The 23652-nt window shown below is 31.6% G+C and overlaps 1 protein-coding gene across 3 annotated transcripts in view; it reads right to left on the bottom strand.

Moving 5' to 3' along the window:
* Nucleotides 1–556: 556 nt before the first annotated feature.
* The window catches only part of LOC111715440 (endothelin-converting enzyme homolog), a 42323-nt gene continuing 19227 nt past the window's right edge, over nucleotides 557–23652 (bottom strand). For 2 of the 3 annotated variants that reach the window (XM_023490763.1, XM_023490762.1), the window contains exons 9-23: nucleotides 23515–23602; nucleotides 21848–21897; nucleotides 19884–20079; nucleotides 19354–19435; nucleotides 17665–17734; nucleotides 17085–17195; nucleotides 16233–16385; nucleotides 13630–13772; nucleotides 12359–12445; nucleotides 10206–10298; nucleotides 8301–8476; nucleotides 6321–6470; nucleotides 4784–4939; nucleotides 3054–3132; nucleotides 557–1446 (exon numbers count right to left, since the gene is read on the bottom strand). In XM_023490763.1, the coding sequence (XP_023346531.1) occupies nucleotides 1341–1446; nucleotides 3054–3132; nucleotides 4784–4939; nucleotides 6321–6470; nucleotides 8301–8476; nucleotides 10206–10298; nucleotides 12359–12445; nucleotides 13630–13772; nucleotides 16233–16385; nucleotides 17085–17195; nucleotides 17665–17734; nucleotides 19354–19435; nucleotides 19884–20079; nucleotides 21848–21897; nucleotides 23515–23602 (1740 nt within the window). In that variant the 3' untranslated portion in view covers nucleotides 557–1340. The remainder of the gene's footprint in view (nucleotides 1447–3053; nucleotides 3133–4783; nucleotides 4940–6320; nucleotides 6471–8300; nucleotides 8477–10205; nucleotides 10299–12358; nucleotides 12446–13629; nucleotides 13773–16232; nucleotides 16386–17084; nucleotides 17196–17664; nucleotides 17735–19353; nucleotides 19436–19883; nucleotides 20080–21847; nucleotides 21898–23514; nucleotides 23603–23652) is intronic. The other variant, XM_023490761.1, reaches the window with a different exon arrangement.

Genomic DNA, 23652 nt, shown 5'->3' with positions numbered 1-23652 from the left:
AAGTGGATTCTTCAGGCACTGGTTACTTTCTTGCATTATTTTATATGAGATAAAAAAGATTTCAGAAATTTGATTAAAAAAATTTAAGAACATAATTCATACTTGATTAGGCAAAGCTTTTAAGGGTCACTTGAAATTATTTAATAGGATTAAAATATTGCCAAGTTTCACACTCTCTAATTTCTATTTTATTAATTTTGGTCCCATAATTTAAACTTTTTGTTACTGGAAGCAACCAATTGAGTGTAGTATAATCGTTATCATACTCGTATGTTAATATTTTTTATGTATGGAATAAATCTTCAGTTGTTTAATTCTTAGTTTAGAATATCAATTTTTGACAATGTGCCTAAAAAGTTACATTTTGCGTAAAACTTGCAGTTTTGCGCAAATTGCGAAAAAAAAAATTGTGCAAAACTAAAATTTCGTTTCATGCGCAACTTTCGCAAAAAAATATTTCCGGTTTTGCGCAAATTGCGCAAAATAAATAGCTGAAAACCGCGCAAAACTCATTGCGTTTCATGCGCAAAAATAGCGCAAAAGTTCGCAAAAAAAAAAATTGCGCGAAAATAGCGCAAATTTTGCGCAAAAGATTTAGCCATTTCGTGGAAACCCTACTAGCTAGAATACTACTAAAATTATGTTCGTTATAATACCGCAAGGGCCAAAGACGATATATAAGTCGTCACTTGATTCTCATGTTTATTGGGACACCCTGCACAACTCGTATAACATGACTATACACATTTAGTAGATTACAGATTCCAAGCTGTACAATGTACATTGTACATGACTATAAACGTGTTTTAACATTCTTGTAAACAAATAATATTTTTATAATTACGATGTTAGAAATGGATAATATTTTAACTTTGAAAAAGTCTTAAAAATACTTTCATTGTAAACTATGCCAAATATTTTTTTGGGACGCTGTTTAATCTTTTCCCATAATTCAGATGATGTGAAAAAAAGAGGTTTATAAAACCAAATATATACTAATATTACTCCTGTAGTATTAAAAGCTAAGCTCATTAAGCATACGGCATACTTCACATCGAGCTTATTTTGACCTGTGGTACCATGAAAACTTCACAAAAATAAACTTCAGAAAAAAAAATCTTAAACGCTTCAGGAGGATAAATCTAACCCCAATTGTTTCAAATACTTCTGTTTGAAAAAATGTCCGGAGTTTGATAATTTAAGTTATTATTCAAGAGTTTGTATTTTGAAAGTTTGTACTTATTTCAGAAGTTTGTCATAGCACCGTACATACATACAATAGCGAGAACTGAACTCTCTGCAACACTCTGCAGTGTGTATATACGATAAAAAGCTGATGTTTACCAAACAGTACATTTATCAACAGGATTCATCCTAGACCCCTTGGGACAATTCCAAGCCGCAGCAAACTCCTCACTGTTGGATAAAGGTCCCTGTACTCGGAACCTGAAGAGAATAAAATAAATTAAAAAGAAAGTAAAAATAATAATAATAAATGTCAAGCTGTGAAGATAAAGCAGCTCTCTCTAATTTCAAACAAAAGAATTTTTCCTTTGTTTACAAAAATTTCTTCGTCACTCTTTGTTCAGAAACTTTTTTCCTGTCCCAAATACAAGAAAGATCTGAAAAGAGATTTGTTTGGGCAGATTGTAACCATCAAATCTCGAGGATCTATTGTGAAAGTTTGTTGTTTTTTATTGGTCTGCCAAACTAGCTAATCTTGACATGCAAAATTCTTGTTACGACTTTGTGACCTCCTAGATTCTCAAGCTTTAATTTTAGGCCCATTTGTATGCAATGACAAAATTCATTTGATTGTATATTTTGTATTTAATCCATGTTTGTTCTTCTCATTAGATCTTCAGAAAAATGAGTTATGGTTGAAAACATGTAAGATTTTAATCTAACTCGGACTAACTTTGAGTAACTTGCTTAAGCTTGAGTAACTCTTGTTTAGACTCGCGTAACTCTTGGTAAGGCTTGAGTAACTCTTACCTAGGCTTGAGTAAATTTTGTTTAGACTTGAATAACTCTTGCTAAGGCTTAAGTGACCAGGTTATTTAAGCTTGAGTAACTCTTAATAAGGCTTGAGTAACTCTTAAGAAGGCTTGAGTGAGCCTTGTTTAAGCTTGAGTAACTTATGGTAAGGTTTGAGTGAGCCTTATTTAATCTAGAGTAACTCTTGAAGGCTTGAGTTCGACCCATAGATAAATAAATAAACATAGATAGCTTAAGTACACAAAATCACCAAGAATTGTACGGTCCGCGAACTCATACTTCTAGGGGTCAAAGTGTGCTTCAATGATAAGCGGGGTGGTTTGGTGTTTTAATGGATTTCATAATAGAGTGTGAAATAACTCCGGGAATGGAACTATTTGAACAACAATATTTCACTATCATATTGACGAGAACTGAAGAAGGACATGAGAAGGACTAAACTAACTTAAATTTCTCTCTACAGAACTCATGTACACCATAAGTACTCAATGACAATGTTCACAACCGACCTAGGTAATCTATATAATAGGAATATCCAAGGAGAATTGAATACAAGGAGGGGGCAATAGGGTTTCCGTACACTTTGCTGTGACGTATTTGGACTGCTGGAGAACTAGTTTTTGCGTAACAACAATAATAAAGGCAGCCGATCTAATGTAAACAAACATGAGTTAGTATACGGTGAATCTTCATCTAACGACAGAGATGCACCAATGTCTGTTTATCATTTGTGTTATTGTTTACAATCTTTATTATTGTTTTTACGCAAAAACTAGTTCTCCAGCAGCCCAAATACGTCACAGCAAAGTGTACGGAAACCCTATTGCGCCCTCCTTGTATTCAATTCTCCTTGGGAATATCTTTAAATTATCTCTGTACATTTATATCTTTCAAGATGAAAAATGTCGTCTTATGCGCAATCTATCTTTATCTATGGTTCGACCCTTATTTAAGATTGAGAGTTAAAAATATCTTTAGGCGACGCGTCAAAACTTTACTGAGCTAGGATAAAAATATTTGAAAATGCAAGAAAAGGTAAATAATTGTATCCGAACCTGCCGGGAGAATGTTCGTCCTTCATAACGTGAGAATTGTGAGACTCCGAGTGCGTTGAGCACCACGGTAACGCGTAACCTGGAAATAAATTAGTTTTAAAGGGATTGTATATGAAATTTGTAAGTCATTCTAAAAACGACAGAAAATCTTTATTTTTGTTTTTGAAAATTTTGTAATTTCATTTATTAAAGGGACTGTAAAGGAAAAATGAAAGGGGGTATAGGATGAAACCTGAGAATCTCAGGCATTAAACGATAAATATAAAAACATATATCTAATGTTCCTGTCTTGAGAAATTGATATAAAACTGTGTCAAATTTATACGAAAATCCATATATATGCAGTTTTGTATAAAAGTTGTAGTATTAAACAGATCATATTCAAAAAATACGCAACCAATCTGAAAACTACGATATCCCACAGGAGCCTGAGAATCTTATGTTTGCTTCTATTATATATATTTTTTTTGCATTTTTAATATATATAATTGATTTTATTATTATATTTACTCCGTATAGCTGTATTACGTCACCAAAACTTCAGCCAATGGTAGTGCAGTATAATGGTCACATGATTTCCGCCTGTATCACGCGACAATGATACTGCACTGCCATTGGTTGAAGTTCACAGTGACGTAGTATGTACTATACAGACTATATGTAATTATATTATCAATTATATCTTTTAAAATGCAAAATAAAAATTTTCAGGTTTCATCCCCCTTTCATTTTTCCTTTACATTCATTTAACCAAGATTTATATTATGTTTTCATAAATGTATTCATAAATGTAGTTGATTCACGATTTGTTTTAATAATAATGTTGCCTAGCTTCTGGATATTTAATAGAAGGATAAAGTTTATTGGCTTTTATCAAAGAATGAGTGTTTATCCTTCATATCTTCAACCTTTATTGAAAAAACAATAAAGCTCAAGGAGTCAAGGATCAACAAAGGTTGATGAGAAAATAACAAGTTTATCACTTGAACATATATTTTATGAAGTGCAGGATTATGTAGATATTTAAGAAAAACTTAAAGTTTGACAGAGATAACTTGACTATAATAAATGAAGTGATTCAGCACTTATTTTTCAATTCTAGAGGTTGTCATGGTGAATATCGAGATCAAGCGATGTAGAGAGCGCCATTTTATACAGAAGTTTTGACTTCGGGATGGATATAGGTTTAATTTGATATTGTAATATGAATCATATGATGATATGATATGACTATTTTAAACAAAGAAATGTTTTTTTCTTCTCTAAATTCTTTGATTATAAAGTTATGGATTTGAAGGGGAGAGGGTAGGATTGATATTTTTGTTCTGAAATATGCAACTCTCACTGACGGTGTTTCTGTCAACCTTCGCTAATCCGCCATACTACACTGCTATCTATCCTACTTGGTCATTGTTCTACAGCTGCTATGGATATGAGACCGCAGCGCCCGGCCCCTTAGATTGTCTAAGACAAGGCGCTCGATACCTCAGCATTTCCTAGCTGTAGCGCTCGTCCCAGATCATGTCCTAACGTAATTTAACCATCAAATAATAAAAAAAACATTTGTCGTAGGCCGAACATTGCAGTCGGTCAGAAGTTCAGTAGAGAAGATGTTGCGTATAGACAATGTGACATTAACCTTTCACATTACACTTTTTGATTAAAAATTGCTGCTGTGGATCAAGCCCAAATTAGCGCTGTCTTAAACAAAAGTTCCAACCTCTGTTTACCTAGAAAAAATAGTTGAATATCTGAGTAAGGTAGAGCCGGAAGTTTAAGATCAGTGTGCTCCTGTTTCCACGTGGAGTAGGCAGAAAGCGCCATCTTTAAACCACCGTGGTCCGCCAGATTCTCAGTTAGGGTCAGGTTTCCATCTACAGGTACATCTAGAATACAATATACAAGTTTATTCATGATCTAGAATACAAAATACTAGTATATTCATGATCTAGAATACAATATACTAGTTTATTCATGATATATAATACAATATACAAGTTTATTCATGATCTAGAATACATAATACAAGTTTATTCATGAGCTAGAATACAAAATACTAGTATATTCATGATCTAGAAAACAAAATATTAGTATATTCATGATCTAGAATACAATATACGAGTTAATCATGATCTAGAATACAAAATACAAGTTTATTCATGAGCTAGAATACAAAACAATAGTATATTCATGATCTAGAATACAATATACGAGTTTATTCATGATCTAGAATACAAAATACTAGTATATTCATGATCTAGAATACAATGTACTAGTCTATTTATGATATAGAATACAATATATTAGTTTATTCATAATATAGAATACAAAATACTAGTATATTCATGATCTAGAATACAATGTACTAGTTTATTAATGATATAGAATACAATATACTAGTTTATTCATTATCTAGAATACGTGATACAAGTTTATTCATGATCTAGAATACAATATACTAGTTTATTTATGATATAGAATACAATATACAAGTTTATTCATGATCTAGAAAACAATATACAAGTTTATTCATGATCTAGAATACAATATAATAGTTTATTCATGATATAGAATATAATATACTAGTTTATTCATGATCTAGAATACAATATACCAGTTTATTCATGATCAGAAATATACTGGTTTATTTATGATCTAGAATACAATATAATAGTTTTTTCATTATCTAGAATACAATATATTAGTTTATTCATGATATAGAATACACTAAACTATAGTTTATTCATGATATAGAACACAGTATAATAGTTTATTCATGATCTAGAATAAAATATAATAGTTTATTTATGATCTAGAATACCATATACCTATAGTTTATTCATGATCTAGAATACAATATACTAGTTTATTCATTATCTAGAATACAATATACTGGTTTATTCATTATCTAGAATGGAATATATTGGTTTATTCATGATATAGAATACAATATACTAGTTTATTCATGATCTAGACAACAATATACTAGTTTATTCATGATCTAGAACACAATATATTGGTTTATTCATGATATAGAATACAATATACTAGTTTATTCATGATATAGAATGCAACATACTAGTTTATTCATGATATAGAATGCAACATACTAGTTTATTCATGATATAGAATACAATATACTAGTTTATTCACGATCTAAAATATAATATACGAGTTTATTTATGATCTAGACTACAATATACTGGTTTATTCATGATCTAGAATACAATTTAAAAATTTAATCATGACCTAATCAAGTAATATTACCTAATATTGAGTATCTTGAATACTGTTCCCTGATACAGTTAGCTTGTGTATGAAATGCTGCAAGGGTAATATTATCGTAAAGTTGATCCATGGCTCCCTGGTGACTGTAGTTTATCCCTTCGTCATCAAACGCATGCGTTATCTCGTGTGCTAAAATTAAATTTAGAATTTTATATTTTTTTAGAATTTTTATTTAAATTTGAAAAGATTTCCTTTGCAGTTAAATTGCGATGAAACTCTCTAAGTTAAAACATTTCATTTGATTTTATGAAAATAAAATCATTTCATACATTTCTTTTCCACACTTGTGGTATTTTTCTGTAATTAAACCGACTAAAATATTTTTTTAATGAAATTTTTAAAGTATGGATTGGTATTACTTTTATTTATTCCAGATGTATTTTTTAAAGTGTTTAAAATAAAGTGGTTCATCAACTTCATCAATAATGTAATCTGTTCTATTGGATTTGAATTGAACATTACAGTGTAATTAGGTATTCAGAGGAAAATTAGGATCTCCGAGTTTGTAAATATATAAAGTACTTTGGTTCGACAATATTATCATTCAGTAAAATAAAAAATAGACTTTTATAGAAATTTACCGCTCCAAGGACCCATCTGTCAAATTCAGATTGCTATGCGCAAATCTGTAGAATTCAGATTGCATTTCCAATGGGCCCATCTGTAAATTCAGATTGCATTTGTAGTGGGCACATCTGTAAATTCAGATTGCTATGCGCCCATCTGTCGAATTTAGATTGCAATGCGCCCATTTGTCAAATTCAGATTGCATTTGCAATGGGCCCATCAGTCAAATTCAGATTGCATTTGCAATGGGCCTATCTATCAAACTCAGATTGCATTTGCAATGGGCCCATCTATCAAACTCAGATTGCATTTGCAATGCTCCCCATCTGTCCAATTCCGATTTCTATGTGCCCAACATGTCGAATTTAGGCCTCAAAACGCAATAAAAATCTTATTTGTATTTATTACTTATTTTCATTTTCTGCCATCATCCAAACCTAAACACAATAGCTTCACCCCTTTTTTTGTTAAATGCCTGTAAGCATCAGCAAAAAGATAATTTAAAACAAAAATAAGTAAAAATCACACTCTGTAGTCTGTGTACAGACAAAACATGTAATATTTATGGTTATGTACTGCATAATGTATATTCAGGGATAGAAAAGTTTTAAATTATTCCATTAAGCCGCAAAATGTTGTTTTTATGTCTTCAAGCTAATTCACAAGAACAATTATTTTTGTTATTCCATTCACGGATTTAATATCCTAGATAACCATGGATACTCCAACTCTTCATACTGCTTTTACGATACCAATAAACCTATACACGTACAGTACTTAAATAAACCTATACACGTACAGTACTTAAATAAACCTATAAACCTATAAACCTAGTATATCTGCTTACAGTGTATTGTATCTGTACTCTGAAATAAAAAAGACAATGCATTCAAAAATTTGAAATCAACCTATCCTAGGCTACTCTGCAAACTATAAAATAAACCTATCCTAGGCTACTCTGCAAGCTTTAAAATCAATTTATCCTAGGCTACTCTGCAACGTATGAAATCAACCTATCCTAAGCTATAACTCTGCAAGCCTTAAAATCAATCTATCCTAGGCTACTCTGCAAAGTATAAAATCAACCGATTCCAGGCTATCATGCAAAGTATAAAATCAATATATCCTATGCTACTCTGCAAAGTATTAAATCAATCCTATGCTACTCTGCAAAGTATTAAATCAATCCTATGCTACTCTGCAAAGTATTAAATCAATCCTATGCTACTCTGCAAAGTATTAAATCAATTTTATGCTACTCTGCAAAGTATTAAATCAATATGTTCTAGGGGACTACAAAGTATAAAATCAACCTATCCTAGTTACAGATACTGTGCACGCGTATAAAATAAACCTACCTACACTATACTATGAGATATAAAACAAACCTACCTACAACAATACCAAATGCCCCAAAAGTAAGAGATTTTGGTTGACTCCAGTAGAGCGGGTCCTGTAGCATCCCAATAGGAACTATCATGGTATTACTGTTAGGACTGTAGAATGCATTTACCATTACAATACTTCCTCCATGAGAAGTTTCAACCCAGGATCCTCTCTCATACGTCCTGCAGCAAATATCAGTTTTTATAGTTTTTTCAAATAGTCATTGAATGTTAATTAAAGGGAAAACTGTTATAATTTTTACAGAGGAGCATGCCCGATTTACTACGGTACTCTTCAAATCTATCTGATCAAAAATGTTGAAACTATGATCGCTATACGTCTCTTCTATTGTGGGGATTGGGGAACCATGTTTATACAAATTAATAAAACGAGCGACTTGTAATTTACATTCAAATGATTAGGAAGTTAAAATAAAGTTGGAATATCTAAACATTGGAAATTTTTCTTTATTTTAGTGATTTTTTTAAGACACTTGTAATATATGAATGATCGAATAGGTATTATCGCCACCCAATTTCCATGTTAATTATGATTATTTTTATATCTAGAGATGTTGACAGATAATAATGCAAATGTACAGAATGACTTGAGAAAATAAAAACTGAACTTAGATTTTTTTCACACAATACCATACGACTTAAGTCAAAAAAGGTTGCAAATATTTTAAACCTGAGCTGACTAGAGAATCCTGCTAAAAACTAATCTTAAAGATACTGAAACCGTAGTTTCCAGAGACCCCAATAAAAAGATGGGAATACCCGATTCACAGCCGGTACCAGATTAAAAACCTTATCCGATCAATAATGTTCAAGATATGTCGTTTTTATAGGGTTTAAAATGTTAAATTCTGGTAATTCCTAAATCTTTTCCTTCAGTAGAAATGCGCAAGTCACTTTTTTAGAGAACCTCCCAATTAAAAATAATCAGTTTATTATTACAAAAATTAATATATAATTCATACTTGATACGACAAAGCTTTTAAGTGTATGGATCGAGGGCCACCTGAAATTACGCTCACAGTCCCTTTAAGTAACCTTAAACGAACGCATCTTTGAATCGAATGGATAATTCTAATTAATGCATTACTATACACATATACATCGAATTTTAAGGCTCTGATTAATAAATAAATGTGAAAAATGTATCTATTTAATTAGTAGCATTCCCGATTCTTGATTAGATGTATCAATTTGATTTCAAGTTAAAGGGACTAATCGTAATTTCAAGTGAGCCTCCTATTTACAACAATACCCTTGAAAGCGTTGTCTAGTCAAGTATGAATAACATATCAATGTTTTTGTTCCTTTACACTGTTTATTTTCAGTTTCTGTTTCTCTGCGAAAGTGACTTGCGCATTTCTTGCTTTTAAGAAGCAATGGAGAAAATCACAAAAAATGAACACTTTTCGAATTCGAAAACGACGGTATTTTCCACATTTAGATTAGATTAAGGTTTCTGGGGTAGGATACTGTTATAAAACGGGCATTGCCATGCACTTTTTAGGCCGAGAAACAACGTTTACTATTCAATGATTTGTTAGATACAGAATTAGAGGGTACCGTTGTGAATCATTTCTGATATACTCTAACGATACCAGAAACCAGAACAAATTATTTCCTTTTCTATGACAATGGAAAATTCTACAAAACTGCTAAACAGACTGCAGCTGAATTATTTCTGAGATGGTAAATTATGAATGGACGGAACTAATTTGAGCCGGTTTAACTCATCAAGATTAATTCTTCTTTCTCGCTACAAGTGATATCTATTCATTGCAGCCGATTTGGAAGAAAATTATCTCTCATTGGTGAATAATTCGAAAGTTTTACCAATAAGAATCATTCACTCAAGCTAGCTTCGTTTATTAAAAAGTTTCAAACTGAAACTTACTTTATAAATAGTTTCATGCCCTCCTTTCTCTCATGGCTCTGGAAGGCGATGATGTTCATTAGGTAGTCGTTGCTCACGTCAACCTCCTCATATCTGAATATTACAATATATTATATATTTATCTTATATTTCAATTTTTAATTGTTCCTAAATATTGAACATTTTCTCTCCGGAAAAACAAAAAAAAATTTTCTTGCGGATTTATAATCTTGTTTTCGTAGATTTTCTAAATTTTACAAAAATCATCAATTTTTGGAGACAACTTTTTGTAATTCTAAGCATCCATAAACCTTCCCTGGGGTCATATGAGGTACCACACATAATTTAGGCCCGATTGTTCCAGGCCATTTTGACGTTTATTGGTTATCAAACATCAGACAGACAAGCAAGCAAGTATATATATAGATGAAACCTTAAGAATAAAGTCGCCTTTCCTGTTCTTATGATGATTATATCACATATTTTGACCACATAACAATAGATTATATATGTAACCTTTAGCGAGTTTTAACAATTTTCATAGAAATCAGATATAAAGTGATTGCGGCAAAGAAATATGAGTCATTTGCAACAAAAAAACTTTGATTTTCTAATCCCTTTATCTTTCCAACCCATGATGTCGCAGATTTTAGATATTTCAAACTATGAATTCTTTTAAATTAAATAATTTAAGTTTAAAAATATCAAGAAAATCTGAGTTTGTGGCAAAGACTCAATCAGAACGCTTTAATAAAATCTTCAATTTTAACACGGCTTCGTAACCTTTTTTTTGTAAAATTAATTTAGTTTTGTATTTGTTTCAATTATTAGTTTTTAGCAGAAATATCCTAAAAGAGTCGGGAAGAAGTGACGACTCATAATTATATGAATAGAATAATAATGCTTAGCATGCAATTAAGTTTTTTTTTGGTAAGAGGGGAGGGGGGGATATTAATTAGAGGAATAAGCGCCAAACTCCTTGCCCAGTGGCAACATGTTAATTTAAAGTAACTTTTGTCTCTATATAATTTCACAAATATAGGATCAGAATTTCAATGATTTTGTCTTAATTCTGAAATTAAACATAAAACTGAATGTGAAGCGAAAGCAAAGTTTAATTAGAAGAAACTCTGAATATGTAAACTCTAGAAGATCAGATGAATAATAAATCCATTGAACCAAGATTACCCTCTACCCTAATTAAACATAAAGGAATTGTTAACATGTTTGGAGAATGCAAAGAGAATAGAATATATATTAGAGTAGAATTTACTAGAAAAAAGTGTAAAACGGCCATTTTGTTGTACTGTTTCAATACTGCAGATGTACTTCACATATTTGTGCTATATAACCTGTTGGGCCCTGGAACATCATTTTATAGAAAATCTAAAATTAATATTAAAAGAAAACCAAATTATGAAATAGGTTGGTTTCATAATTGATGCAATGATCATTTCACATAGACTATATGCCTTTCACTTTACAAAGAATGGTTTTCCGTTATAACTATAAATCAAATGATGTTTTTATTCACCTAATTCATTTTAAAAAGTTTATTTAACAGCTTTTAAAAATTTGAAATTGAAATGAATAGTCTAGGGAACATACAGTATTAATGTACTCTACTGCATATAATTTGTGAACATTTACATGATTTGTACACTTTGAACTCAGGCTGAAAGGGACTGAAAAATTCATACCGAAGGATTGACTAAATTCCCCTCTAATATATATTCTATTCTCTTTGGTAGAATGTGAGAGCTGTCAACAGAGGATTTCTGTTCAATCTCGGGTTTAACTGATCCATTTTATTTAGCCATTTTCCGTTGTTAGTGTAGATACCAAATATTATTTTTCTTATTCAAAATTGCACGGAAATAAAATTATTATTAATATCAACTTTTCATATATATCAAAAACGGCAAATCTGGAAGAAAAAAAAAGTGTTTAAAATCAATAAATGTATAATCCCTGGAAATAAAGCGGAGTTGGAAAATCAAGATCAAAATTTACAGTTTCGATTTTAATTGCTGATTAGGATTAATACGATTATGATATGGAAAGCGATTCTTGATTCTCCGCAAATATGAAAAAAAGGAATTATAATCTTTGCCACAAACTAAAATTTTCTAATCCTTATATCTTTTCTTGATTAGAAGAAAGATAATATAAACCTTTGATTGAGCCATGTACTGTTCAGAACATGATCAGGATATCCAATTAGATCCATCATTCCAGACAACTTTTCTTTTCCAGCTTTCCTGAAATATAAAACATGATCATGATATCCAATTAGATCCATCATTCCAGACAACTTTTCTTTTCCAGCTTTCCTGAAATATATAACATGATCATGATATACAATTAGATCCATCATTCCAGACAACTTTTCTCTTCCATTTCGTTAATTTGAATTGAAAGCACTCTCACAAAACTCACAACGGCTGGTCTAACTTTGAACGCTAGAGACTATGATAGACTTTGAAATCGAGAGGTCTGAAATGAATATATTTTGTTCAGCATCCTTATTTTTACAATTTTACAATTTCAACACATGAATCAATTTCTAAATTAAACCATCCATTACACTCTCAACTCAAGAATTCATTCATTTTATGCGACTTTTCGACCTCGTTTACCATGCCAAAAGAATAAGAAAAGGAATTTATTTATACCTCTTTAAAAAAGGATTTATATATAAAAGCATGTTAGATTTCAAACTTAAAGTGACTTTACATTATTCTTACATTCCTATTAAATGAAATGAAGTTTAGAATCAAAACATAGAAAGTAGAATCCTGATAGGACGTACAATAGCGCCAACTCCCCATTTATGTACATACGGTGCAACTTCAATGGGTCCCCTTTTAACAAAGTTCACAGAACTGGGAAACAGTTTAAATCCGGGAGAAAGTAGGGGTCTTCTATGGAGGTCCCTCGATACCCTCCCTTCCTGACCTACTCCAAAACTTCCATTTCCTCTATTTGTCACAAACAGTTTTGGAATTGATTACTTAGTGGACAGATGTTGTGATGGCTCCATTTTTAAGTCCACAAGGCGAAACTAGGATTTGGACGTAAAAAACAAAGTAACATTTGCCGAAACCATTTTCCACCTGGCCCCCCCTACCACCCTTCTGACCTTAAACCAGCCTGATCAACTATGTAACGTCAGACATTCCTGGTTACTGCAATAAATCTGCTAACTGAGTCAGCCAAATTAGAATACACCAAAACATACAATCATCTTAGTGTCCAAAAAATACTGGTCTCCACGATTTTTTTTCAAAATTATCAGAACCGGTTACAGTGAAAAGAAGAAAAAGACATAAAGGAAGAAATGATGACAAGACGAATAATAAAATTAGAATTTTTCTGTATTAACTGCATCCAAATTATAAAATTAAAATGTAAAATAATAAATTGTAAAAAATTATCTGTCTACCTTGAATGCTCTGACATCCAGCTCATCTTGTCCATGTTGGTGCTGAAGGCCTCCTTCATGATATCCACCATCATCTCCACCTCCTGGATAACCTTCCTGCTTGACTCCACCGTCTTGTCTCGGACATACATCGCGGTTATTACCTGGGGGAAAATAAATATCTTATTATTTTGGACATTTTTCAATTAAAGGAAGAGACCGACTAGACATTGTAAGTTGATCTGAAAGTGCTGTATTGTAGGGAAATACTTTAGAATTCATTTGATACATGCCTCATGTTGAAATATTACAAACCACTTTACGCTCTTATTTAAAAATTGTACACCGAAAAATCTCTCATTGGTATCAAAGAATTCTAAAGTTTTTCTCTACAATCCTGCACTCCAGCTCAACTACCATCAAATTAATTCTAAAGTTTTTCTCTATAATACTGCACTTTCAGCTCAACTACCATGTCTAGCCGGTCTCTCCCTTCAAGTCCGATCTTTATATATTTACCCCCGAAGGATTAAATTAAACCGTTTATGAAATCTTTTCTATAGAACCGTAACTGTCCGTGTTTAATGCTCAAACTCTCATTGGTCAAAAGAATGGATTAAAGGTTCTCATTGGTCCGTATTTGAACATTTTACTATGGATTTAAAAATTAAAAATAAGCGTAAGAGAAGAGTAATCAGTTCTAACATAGTACTTTGAGAACCAATAGGATATCTGACAAGTTTCATATTATCCAATGACACGCATGAACTAGATATTATGTATTGTTAAACTATACAATTCCATCTCTTTATTAAGATTAAATACTTGAAAGGAAGACAATAGATTGAATCTTGAATTCATGAACTTGAGAGCTAGAGAATATTGTTCAAACTACTAGATAATTAACTACATAGTAGTTATTGCTAGATCTTGACTTTTAAGAAAAGGTCTTGCAAAAAAACATTAAAGTGTAATATTTATGTAGGGTTTTCCAGATATATATATATATATATACAGGGTGTCTAATAAAACGGGGAGTAAGAGTCTACACTCTACAGACTTTTTAAATCGAATTTTCAAGATTTTTAAAATCTTTTTATTACAATTTAGTTTATAGTTTATTACAATCTTTTCAAAATGTCCACCATGAGCAGCAAAGACACTTTTGGGTCCTTGATCTTACTTTAAAAATAGTCTTTTGGGAGACAGCAGGGTCCAGGGCAGCTATTTCTTTCCTGATTTTGACTTTAGGTTCGTAAAGTAAATGAGGCTTCAAGGTGTATGAGAATATGAAAGCGTTATTTTTAGATCTAACAAATTGGGCTCAGTGAATCTTAAATTGTACGTAGATATCAAAAATGGTCTAAATCTTGAAAATCCGATTATAAATAAGTCACCGTTTCTTTAGAGACACCCTGCATATATGTTCATGGATTTTCTAATAATATGCCATTAATTTGACCCTTCATTTTCAGAAGTTTAATATTAAGATTGCAAGGATTATATGAATCGTTTGAGTTACATAAACACCGTTGTTTTAAATCTCTCTCTACATAAATTTTAGAATCCTAAGTTCCATAAATAGCTTTTAAATGGACTGTTCACATCCTTATTTTCTATTTTTGTGGCTAAAAAATGTTTTAATTGCGGTTTTTCTATAAACGTAAAAGCATATTTATGTTGCAGATACAATGGAGGAAGTAGTCAAATTTTAACAATGTTTTCGAATAAAAACAACGATGTTTTACTCATTGTTACCTAGATTACGGTTTAAAGGGTATTGTCGTGATTAAGATATTTAACTTAAAGTATAAAAGTGGAACCATTATGTTTATGTTGTTTAAATGCATGTTAATCCCTGCACCCAATATAATCCTAATTCCCGCCAACTTTATGGCCTGAAATTATAAAGAAGGATCAGTTTCACATGCCATAATACTTTTGCCATAAGTAACACTTGCAAAAAATTACACTGTCATAAGTTACACTTTTTATAATGGTTACAGTTTAATTCTCAATAAAGGAGGAAATAGCTATGTAGATATAGTTATTGTTGTTTTAAAACATGGATTTAGTCTTACTGGTATTTTCGAAGGTCACTGAAAGGTCCTCCATTGAGAAATTATGGCAGTTAACTTTTCTGATTTCAACCAGCTTGTAAACTAAAGTTGGGAATTTTCACAAGAAATTTAGCGCAGACATGAACTAAATAATCAGATTTATATCAAAAGTAATTATGGCAAATGTAACAAATGGCAAGTGTTACAATGTTTTTGAAAAAAAAAAAAAATATTTATGCAAGTGTTATTATGGAAAATGTATAACTAAGCCATAAAGTATATATATACAACACTTCATAAACCATGATAAACGAATGTAGTTTGAAGATATTAAGGAGCATTGGTTTAAAATGGACAATAAATGATAATGTTGGAATGGAATAAAAGTAAAGATGATCATGGAAATGGAAAAGGAAATGGAAAATATTAAAGAGACTATTGAATTGAAAGCATAAGATGAGTTTGAATTTGGAAAGCAATCAAAACATTGAATGGAAGCTATGACAGACAAATCACAATCTTTGTTGCCAAATATCAGCAATAAAAGTTTACAAGTTTACTCACCGGACCAAACACATCCTCGGTCTGCTTCAGACAGGTTTCCTTCCTCTTCTCCTCCTCACTGTACTTGCTGGGGTAGAAGGATACAACCAACCTCCACACCAGATAATTGTGGATTTGGGTTGGTTCTAGCTCAGCTAGTAGACTACTCACACCCTGAATACATGATAGTTATATCTAGGCTCTAGCTCAGCTAGTAGACTACTCACACCCTGAATACATGATAGTTATACTTAGGTTCTACCTCAGCTAGTAGACTACACACACCCTGAATACATGATAGTTATACTTAGGTTCTACCTCAGCTAGTAGACTACTCACACCCTGAATACATGATAATTATATCTAGGGTCTAGCTCAGCTAGTAGATTACTCACACCCTGAATACATGATAGTTATATCTAGGTTCTAGCTCAGCTAGTGGACTACTCACACCCTGAATACATGATAGTTATATATAGGTTCTAGCTCAGCTAGTAGACTACTCACACCCTGAATACATGATAGTTATATATAGGTTCTAGCTCATCTAGTAGACTACTCACACCCTAAACACATGATAGTTATATCTAGGTTCTAACTCAGTTAGTAGACTACTTACATTCTAAATATGAGCAAAACGCTGTACAATGTACATCCATTTATCTACAATTCTTATTCGCCTATAATGGGCCAACCAATTAAAACAACCTACACTGGTTAGGCGGGTCCAAACTACATAGTAAATTGTGATTATCTATTTGCATTATTTCGTGCTTTGTAGTTTGTCTAAAATTCTGATGTGAAGAGATATGTTAATCTTTTTGAGAAATACATTCACAAGTTCTGAACTCGAAAGAAAAGTATTAGATAAACCTGTAGATAGGGTTCATCCACCAATACTATTGTCTCCTGGTCTAGATCATGATCTATGATCTCAAAGGACCTGGAGAAGAAAATACTCCAGTCCAGGAACCCAAACTTCTCCTAGATAAAAAGCAGTGTTAGGACGGGTACAAAGTAAAGGAGGTAATCAAGGGAAATTAATACATGAATACTAAGAGTGAACTTTTTTGTTATCACAATTAGGGAAAAAGTTATTTTTTGTTTATATCTATGTAAACCAAAAAAAAATTTTCTTTAAAACGTATGAAAAAATATTGATATCAAAATGAACAAAAAAAAAATTACTAATAAAAGTAGGCCAAACAGTAAGGGGGGAGTTTTGTAGAACGGTTAAAATTTTGAATTTAAAATTTAGGGCAAATTATGAGTGCTAATCTACAACACATAAATTTTTGACATTTTTTATTTCAGAGAAAACCTACCTCCAATTCTTTTAGGTTTATAGAACACTTACCTCCAATTCCTCTAGGTTTATAGAAAACTTACCTCCAATTCTTCTAGGTTTATAGAAAACTTACCTCCAATTCTTCTAGGTTTATAGAAAACTTACCTCCAATTCTTTCATTGTCATTGATTTTAATTTGACGTGAGTGTGACCAGGGGAACCAGAAGACAGGTTTCTAAACATTAAACAACAATACACGAGAAAGCAAGGAGGGAAAAATAACAAAAATACAAAAATATGTGTAACACATTTGTAGTAGAAAGCATTTGTCCTTTTTAGTTTTTGATACATAGATTTCCAAAATATATTTCCAAGATGTTCAAAATTCAATTTTAAAAAGAGAATTTTTTTATCCTGTACCATGAATCGTAACCCCATTTGGCTCGGTCGTTTCGACAAAACCAACAGAGAAGGCAAATATATAATTCTACTTAGGCATCCCAGGTTTACCTGGAAACCTAAACAAACCAAGCTAAGAATATTCACGCATTCCAGTGGTTCTATCGAGATCACCAAACAAATGAGATAAATGGTCCAGGGGTGTAACGAGTTATGAACAGACACACAAACAGAGATAAAAACTAGCTTGGAAACTCAGATTTGCCTATTCTAAGACAATTATCCTGGTTCTACAAATGTCCTTCAATCGGTCGGATGGTTTTATTAGTTATGATCGGACAAGGCGGACATACAGACAGAGATTACTTCTTTATATATATATATATATATATATATAGGTTAGATAAATAGGTATATAGAGATATATATAGGTTGATATATATATATATATATATATATATGTGTGTATGTGTATGAATGATTGAATGACTGATGAATGATTGAATGAATTGATATATAATAAAACTAAATATTAATCAGGGGGGAGGTCAAAAAGAAGAAAAAATAAAGAAAAAAAATAAGAATTGATTGGTACCTTTGTACTTGATTTAATTGAGCCCGTATTGAACAGATCAATATTCAATAATTTTTGCATTCTAGTGTTAAATGTGGTCTAAAGGTTTTTTAAAAATTAATTAATTAAATCAGAAAATGAAACCTAACTTTTCCATGGAAAGCAACAATTAAAGAAATGGAAAAGTTGAAAGCCAAAATTTTCTTACATTTATATCATATCTTTACTAGTAATCTAACATTTATATCAAATCTGTACTCGAAATCTTACATTTATTTCATATCCATACTAGTAACCTTACATTTATATCAAATATGTACTCGTAATCTTACATTTGTATCATATCTGTACTAGTAATCTTACATTTATATCATATCTATACTAGTAATCTTACATTTATATCATATCTGTACTAGTAATCTTACATTTATTTCATATCTATACTAGTAATCTTACATTTATGTCAAATCTGTACTCGTAATCCTACATTTATATCATATCTGTACTAGTAATCTTACATTTATATCATATCTGTACTTATATAGAGGTTGTGAGATAAATTCTCTAAAGCTTACATCAACCTCTCCTATATATAGAGGTTGTGAGATAAATTCTCTAAAGTTTACCTCCACCTTTCCTCTATATAAAGGATGTGAGATAAATTCTCTAAAGCTTACCTCAACCTTTCCTCTATATAGAGGTTGTGAGATAAATTCTCTAAAGCTTACCTCAACCTCTCCTCTATATAGAGGATGTGAGATAAATTCTCTAAAGTTTACCTCAACCTCTCCTCTATATAGAGGATGTGAGATAAATTCTCTAAAGTTTACCTCAACCTCTCCTCTATATAGAGGATGTGAGATAAATTCTCTAAAGCTTACCTCAACCTTTCCTCTATGTAAAGTATGGATCGCATTGTTAGCTCCAGGTCTACTCGTTGGTTCAGCTCTGTCTCTTCAACCTCTGATCAAATATTCTTAAGATCTAAATTACTTACTACGCGCCTGCAAAACAAATTCACAAGAGAGGGGTTCACCTTTGGAGTCGTAACTTCTTAAGATTGCAATGAAATTATGTGTAAAAGATCTGATTATTCTTCTCAAACTGAAATTTTCTACTTCTTATATCTTTGTAACTTGAGTTTGAAACTGTAATATTTCAAAATATTTGATTTTGTTGAGTAAATAGTTTGTAATATCGAAGGTTTACGCCGGTAGGGTGTAAACATGTCAGATATTAAGTAAAAACAGTTCCTCCAGCCTTTCTTGATTCAATGGCCTGTAAATATTTAATGTCTTATTTTGCTCAGCTTTGGATTTAACAATGTTAGAATTAAGGCCTGCACAGTCTGCTCTGCTCTTCTTGATGAAGAGATACAAAAAGTGTCTGAATTTTTTATTTAGAATATTTCCTTTTGATATTCTGTTTATGCAATCCTCTCGGCTAGTTCTATGAATATTTTTCTCCGGATCCTTATGGTCTGTATTTTCTTCATGGTTCAAGTTCTCTTCATGGTTCAGGTTCTCCTTATCCTCTCTTCCTCTTCTGTACTGTTCCTCAGAATATTGAGATTTTTCCTCCTCCTCCTCCTCCTCCTCCTCCTCATCCTTAGTTTGTATAGTCAAGAAGAGTAGTTCTAAAGTTTGTTTACATCCAAGGTACTAATGCAAGGAAAGTTAATTGTGGTCGCGTATACTCTGCGTTCATATTGAAACCAGTTCTCTCTGGGCGGAATTTGTAAACAAGAATAGATGCCTTAGTGTTTGTCTGGTATCCGAGGACGATAAAAGCATTTAATGTTGATAATTTTGATAATTCACATAATAGTTTCTATGACCAGAATATTTCATTGATTTTTTATGTGAAAATGGATTCCATGTCAGGCTGTGACATCCGTCTTGTGTTTACTTTTCCGCCCTAAGACAGTACACTGCAGTACAAAAAATGCATACAGCTCTAAAAAAATAACTTTCCTTGTATTATAACCTTGGTTTACATCTAGCTACGACGTATTAGAACAGCTCAGAATCTGAGTTTATTGTAAATAAACTACAGCCAGTAAACATTCCCGGGAAATTTCCAACCCTTGTTTACAATATTTGTTATTGTTTTAATAAAACTAGTTTCTAAGCTGTCCGAATACGTCACTGAAAATTCTGTGCACAAACCCTGTACTCCTCTCCTTGGTTCTAATAATAGTAATAATGCGAGTCATTATAAACATGGCAGTCATGTGACGAATTTGTACGCGGCAACATTACATAGAGCTTCTCAAGTTTCCAAATATGTTCTGTTCTTTTTGGAAAATCAAAATTAATCGAAATTTTCAAAGTTTTGTTTCTAATCTCAATTTAAACACAAATTACTATAACTGTTAAAATATTAAAACTCTATTTCATGATTCATAAAAGATCATTCTTTCCTAAAGGTAAATATAACCGTAAATATAATTGAACCTCCAAGCAAAGATGACACCGCACGATTTACAACGGTACCCCTTGAAGGGGTTTGTCGTTTTTTTCTGGTCTAATGTATCAGATTGTTCAGATATCCATGTTTTGTTTATTTAAACTGTTTTATTTTATTTGTTGCGACTCATCCCGAACTAACCAGAGTGAGAAGCATTTGGTTTCTTTTATTTGAAATAAAACGTGTTTTCGTCTATATTTCAACACGTATATGCCGACAAAAAAGTATTTAAGAAAAAAGGTAAAAAAATTATGTATAAGGGGTTAAATTGTGATCGAAAGTCGCAGCTTTCTGGAATATTGACAGAACCGTGGACTTGTACATTTCTTGCTTACAAGAAGAAACGGAGATATTATCGGAGTTAAAAACTTTTGGATTCAGAAAAACGACGTTACCTTCCATATTTGTAGTGGACTAAGGGATTAAGGATACCGTTGGGATTTTGGCATTGTTATCTTTGCTTGAAGGGTTAATTGAAATTACGCTTCCAGTCTTTTTTAAAGAAAAAGAACAAATGTTTATGGTTTATTTCCAAGTTTATGGTGAATAATTGAATGATGTATGAATGCATGAATAGGTGTATTCTTTGTTTTGTTCGCTTAAACTTTACTCTAAGTTTAATATAGGTAAAATCTCTTTTTCAGAATTAAAAGCATTGGAACTGCATGCATAACAATTAATGAAATTAGGTAAAATTAAACAAATCTTTGAAAATGTTAAATCGAACGAAAACATGTTTCCTTTTCCACCATTTTCTTCACTTTAACAATTTTTTTAAAACATTGTATTCGACCATCGTATTTTGTTATAGGCAAGGAATTTCAATTTGAAAAAAAAACATATTATACCCTGTATTTTAAATTTTTGATAAAAAAATATAAAAAAATTTAAAAAAATAATTTTAACCTGATGTATGTACGGACCATACTCCCAAGGCTGAGAACCCAAGTCGACCCCTAAAAATATTTTGTAAATCTTCATAATGTTTATCAAAAATCGGCCGAAAAAAAAACACCTTCAAAATAGAATTTCCCTCTGGTTGGTACTAGAATAATAGAACCCGTATATTTTAATTAAAATCCTGTGGCTAGGTTTCATGAACATTATATAATCTTTTCATCTTCAAGTTTTCAGGTAATTAAACAACAACGCGATTAATTTACCATTCATTCAAAATAAAACTCTTTTCCTTTGTTTAGAATTAATGGAGTGAAGTTTTATTGCGGATTTTCCTGTTTAAGTTGGTGAATTTTTAAAAATAATTCTTTTTCAGCATTTTTTAAAACCTGGCATCATTTTTCAAGACATCATTTCTTCATTTTCTAAGAAAGTATTATATTATAAACTCAAGAAAAAACTGACCTTTATAATTGGCAGTATTAAAAACAGGGAATCTTAAATGTGTGAAATGTCGATTGTTTGTTTAAAAAAAATAGTACAATATGTAATTCATAGTAACATACAATATAAAAATTTTATATATTACTAGAAATTTAAGGCGCTTCGCGCCCTTCTTTTTAGGCATTCATAAACCTTCCCTGGGATAACGCAAGGTGCCACAAAAAAATTGGGCCCGACCAGTTCAGCCGTTTTGACGTTATTTGGATACAAACAGACAAACAGACAAGCCAAATTTATATATAGATTGTGAACCATACCCCATAATCTACTCTGTTGTAAGGTCGTCTTTGACAAATTGTACCTCTGCCAAACCAAACCAAACATTTTCAAGGTCTCCGCGTAAAAGCAAACAAAAGCCTCATGTAGTTAATAAAACTCAAAGTTCATTAAAAGAAACAATTTTAAACATAGTTACAGTGAATCATTTGCAAACAAACAGTGAAATTCCTTTAACCAAATGAATATTTATTTCAGAAGATTAAAATTGCTTTAGACTACAATTCAAACTATGCTATGCAACTCTAGATCGTAAGTTCCTTATGTTTGATTCACAACAATACCTTTTTAAACCTTTTATTTATCAATTCACAACAGCACCTTTTAAACCTTTTATTTATCGATTCACAACAGTAATAAAATATGATCCACAAAACTTGCAAAACCTAGAGTTTCCAAATACCTTTTAAGCCTTTGTTCAATTTTCAATGGTACATGTTTCTCAACCAATTGTTCAATTCACAACAATACTCATTTATTGTTAATTACCCTCAACTGTTTAATCTTTATTACCAGTCATTAACGTACGTCAATGTACGTCAATAACAATTTGTATTTTGTTGTAGGAAACTTCGCTACTGAAATATATTTTCATCAAGAAGTTTTCGTCTATGTATTGTGTGGGAGTTAGAGTGTTTATCCAGCCTACCGCCTTTAGATTTGTCATCCCTTGAGAAGCTTACTTAGGAAACATATACCCGGCTCCGACCGAAGTTTCCGCTATCTCGAGTTGCATTTCTTTAGCTCCATTTCCGCCCATTTCGAGCTTATATCCTTTTGATTGGTTTACAATTATATATCTACCAGGAATTTGTCCAGGGGGGGGGGTCTTAAGTTTATTATATTCCAGGGAGGGGGCTCAGCCTCATAGCCCTTCTCCTGTTATATTTATATACCTGGTATAGTTGAATTATGTAACCCTGAACCTGCTGCCGGCCAGAACACTTGTTTAAATACAGAGAATAGGTCAGGTAGATCACCAGCCTAAAATATTATATATATATATATATATATATATATATATATAAATATAT

Source organism: Eurytemora carolleeae, unplaced genomic scaffold (assembly GCF_000591075.1).
Source record: "Eurytemora carolleeae unplaced genomic scaffold, Eaff_2.0 scaffold1786, whole genome shotgun sequence".
Classification (NCBI taxonomy): Eukaryota; Metazoa; Arthropoda; class Copepoda; order Calanoida; family Temoridae; genus Eurytemora; species Eurytemora carolleeae.
Note: the sequence above shows the minus strand (reverse complement) of the source record. Positions and strands in the feature narration are given on the sequence as shown.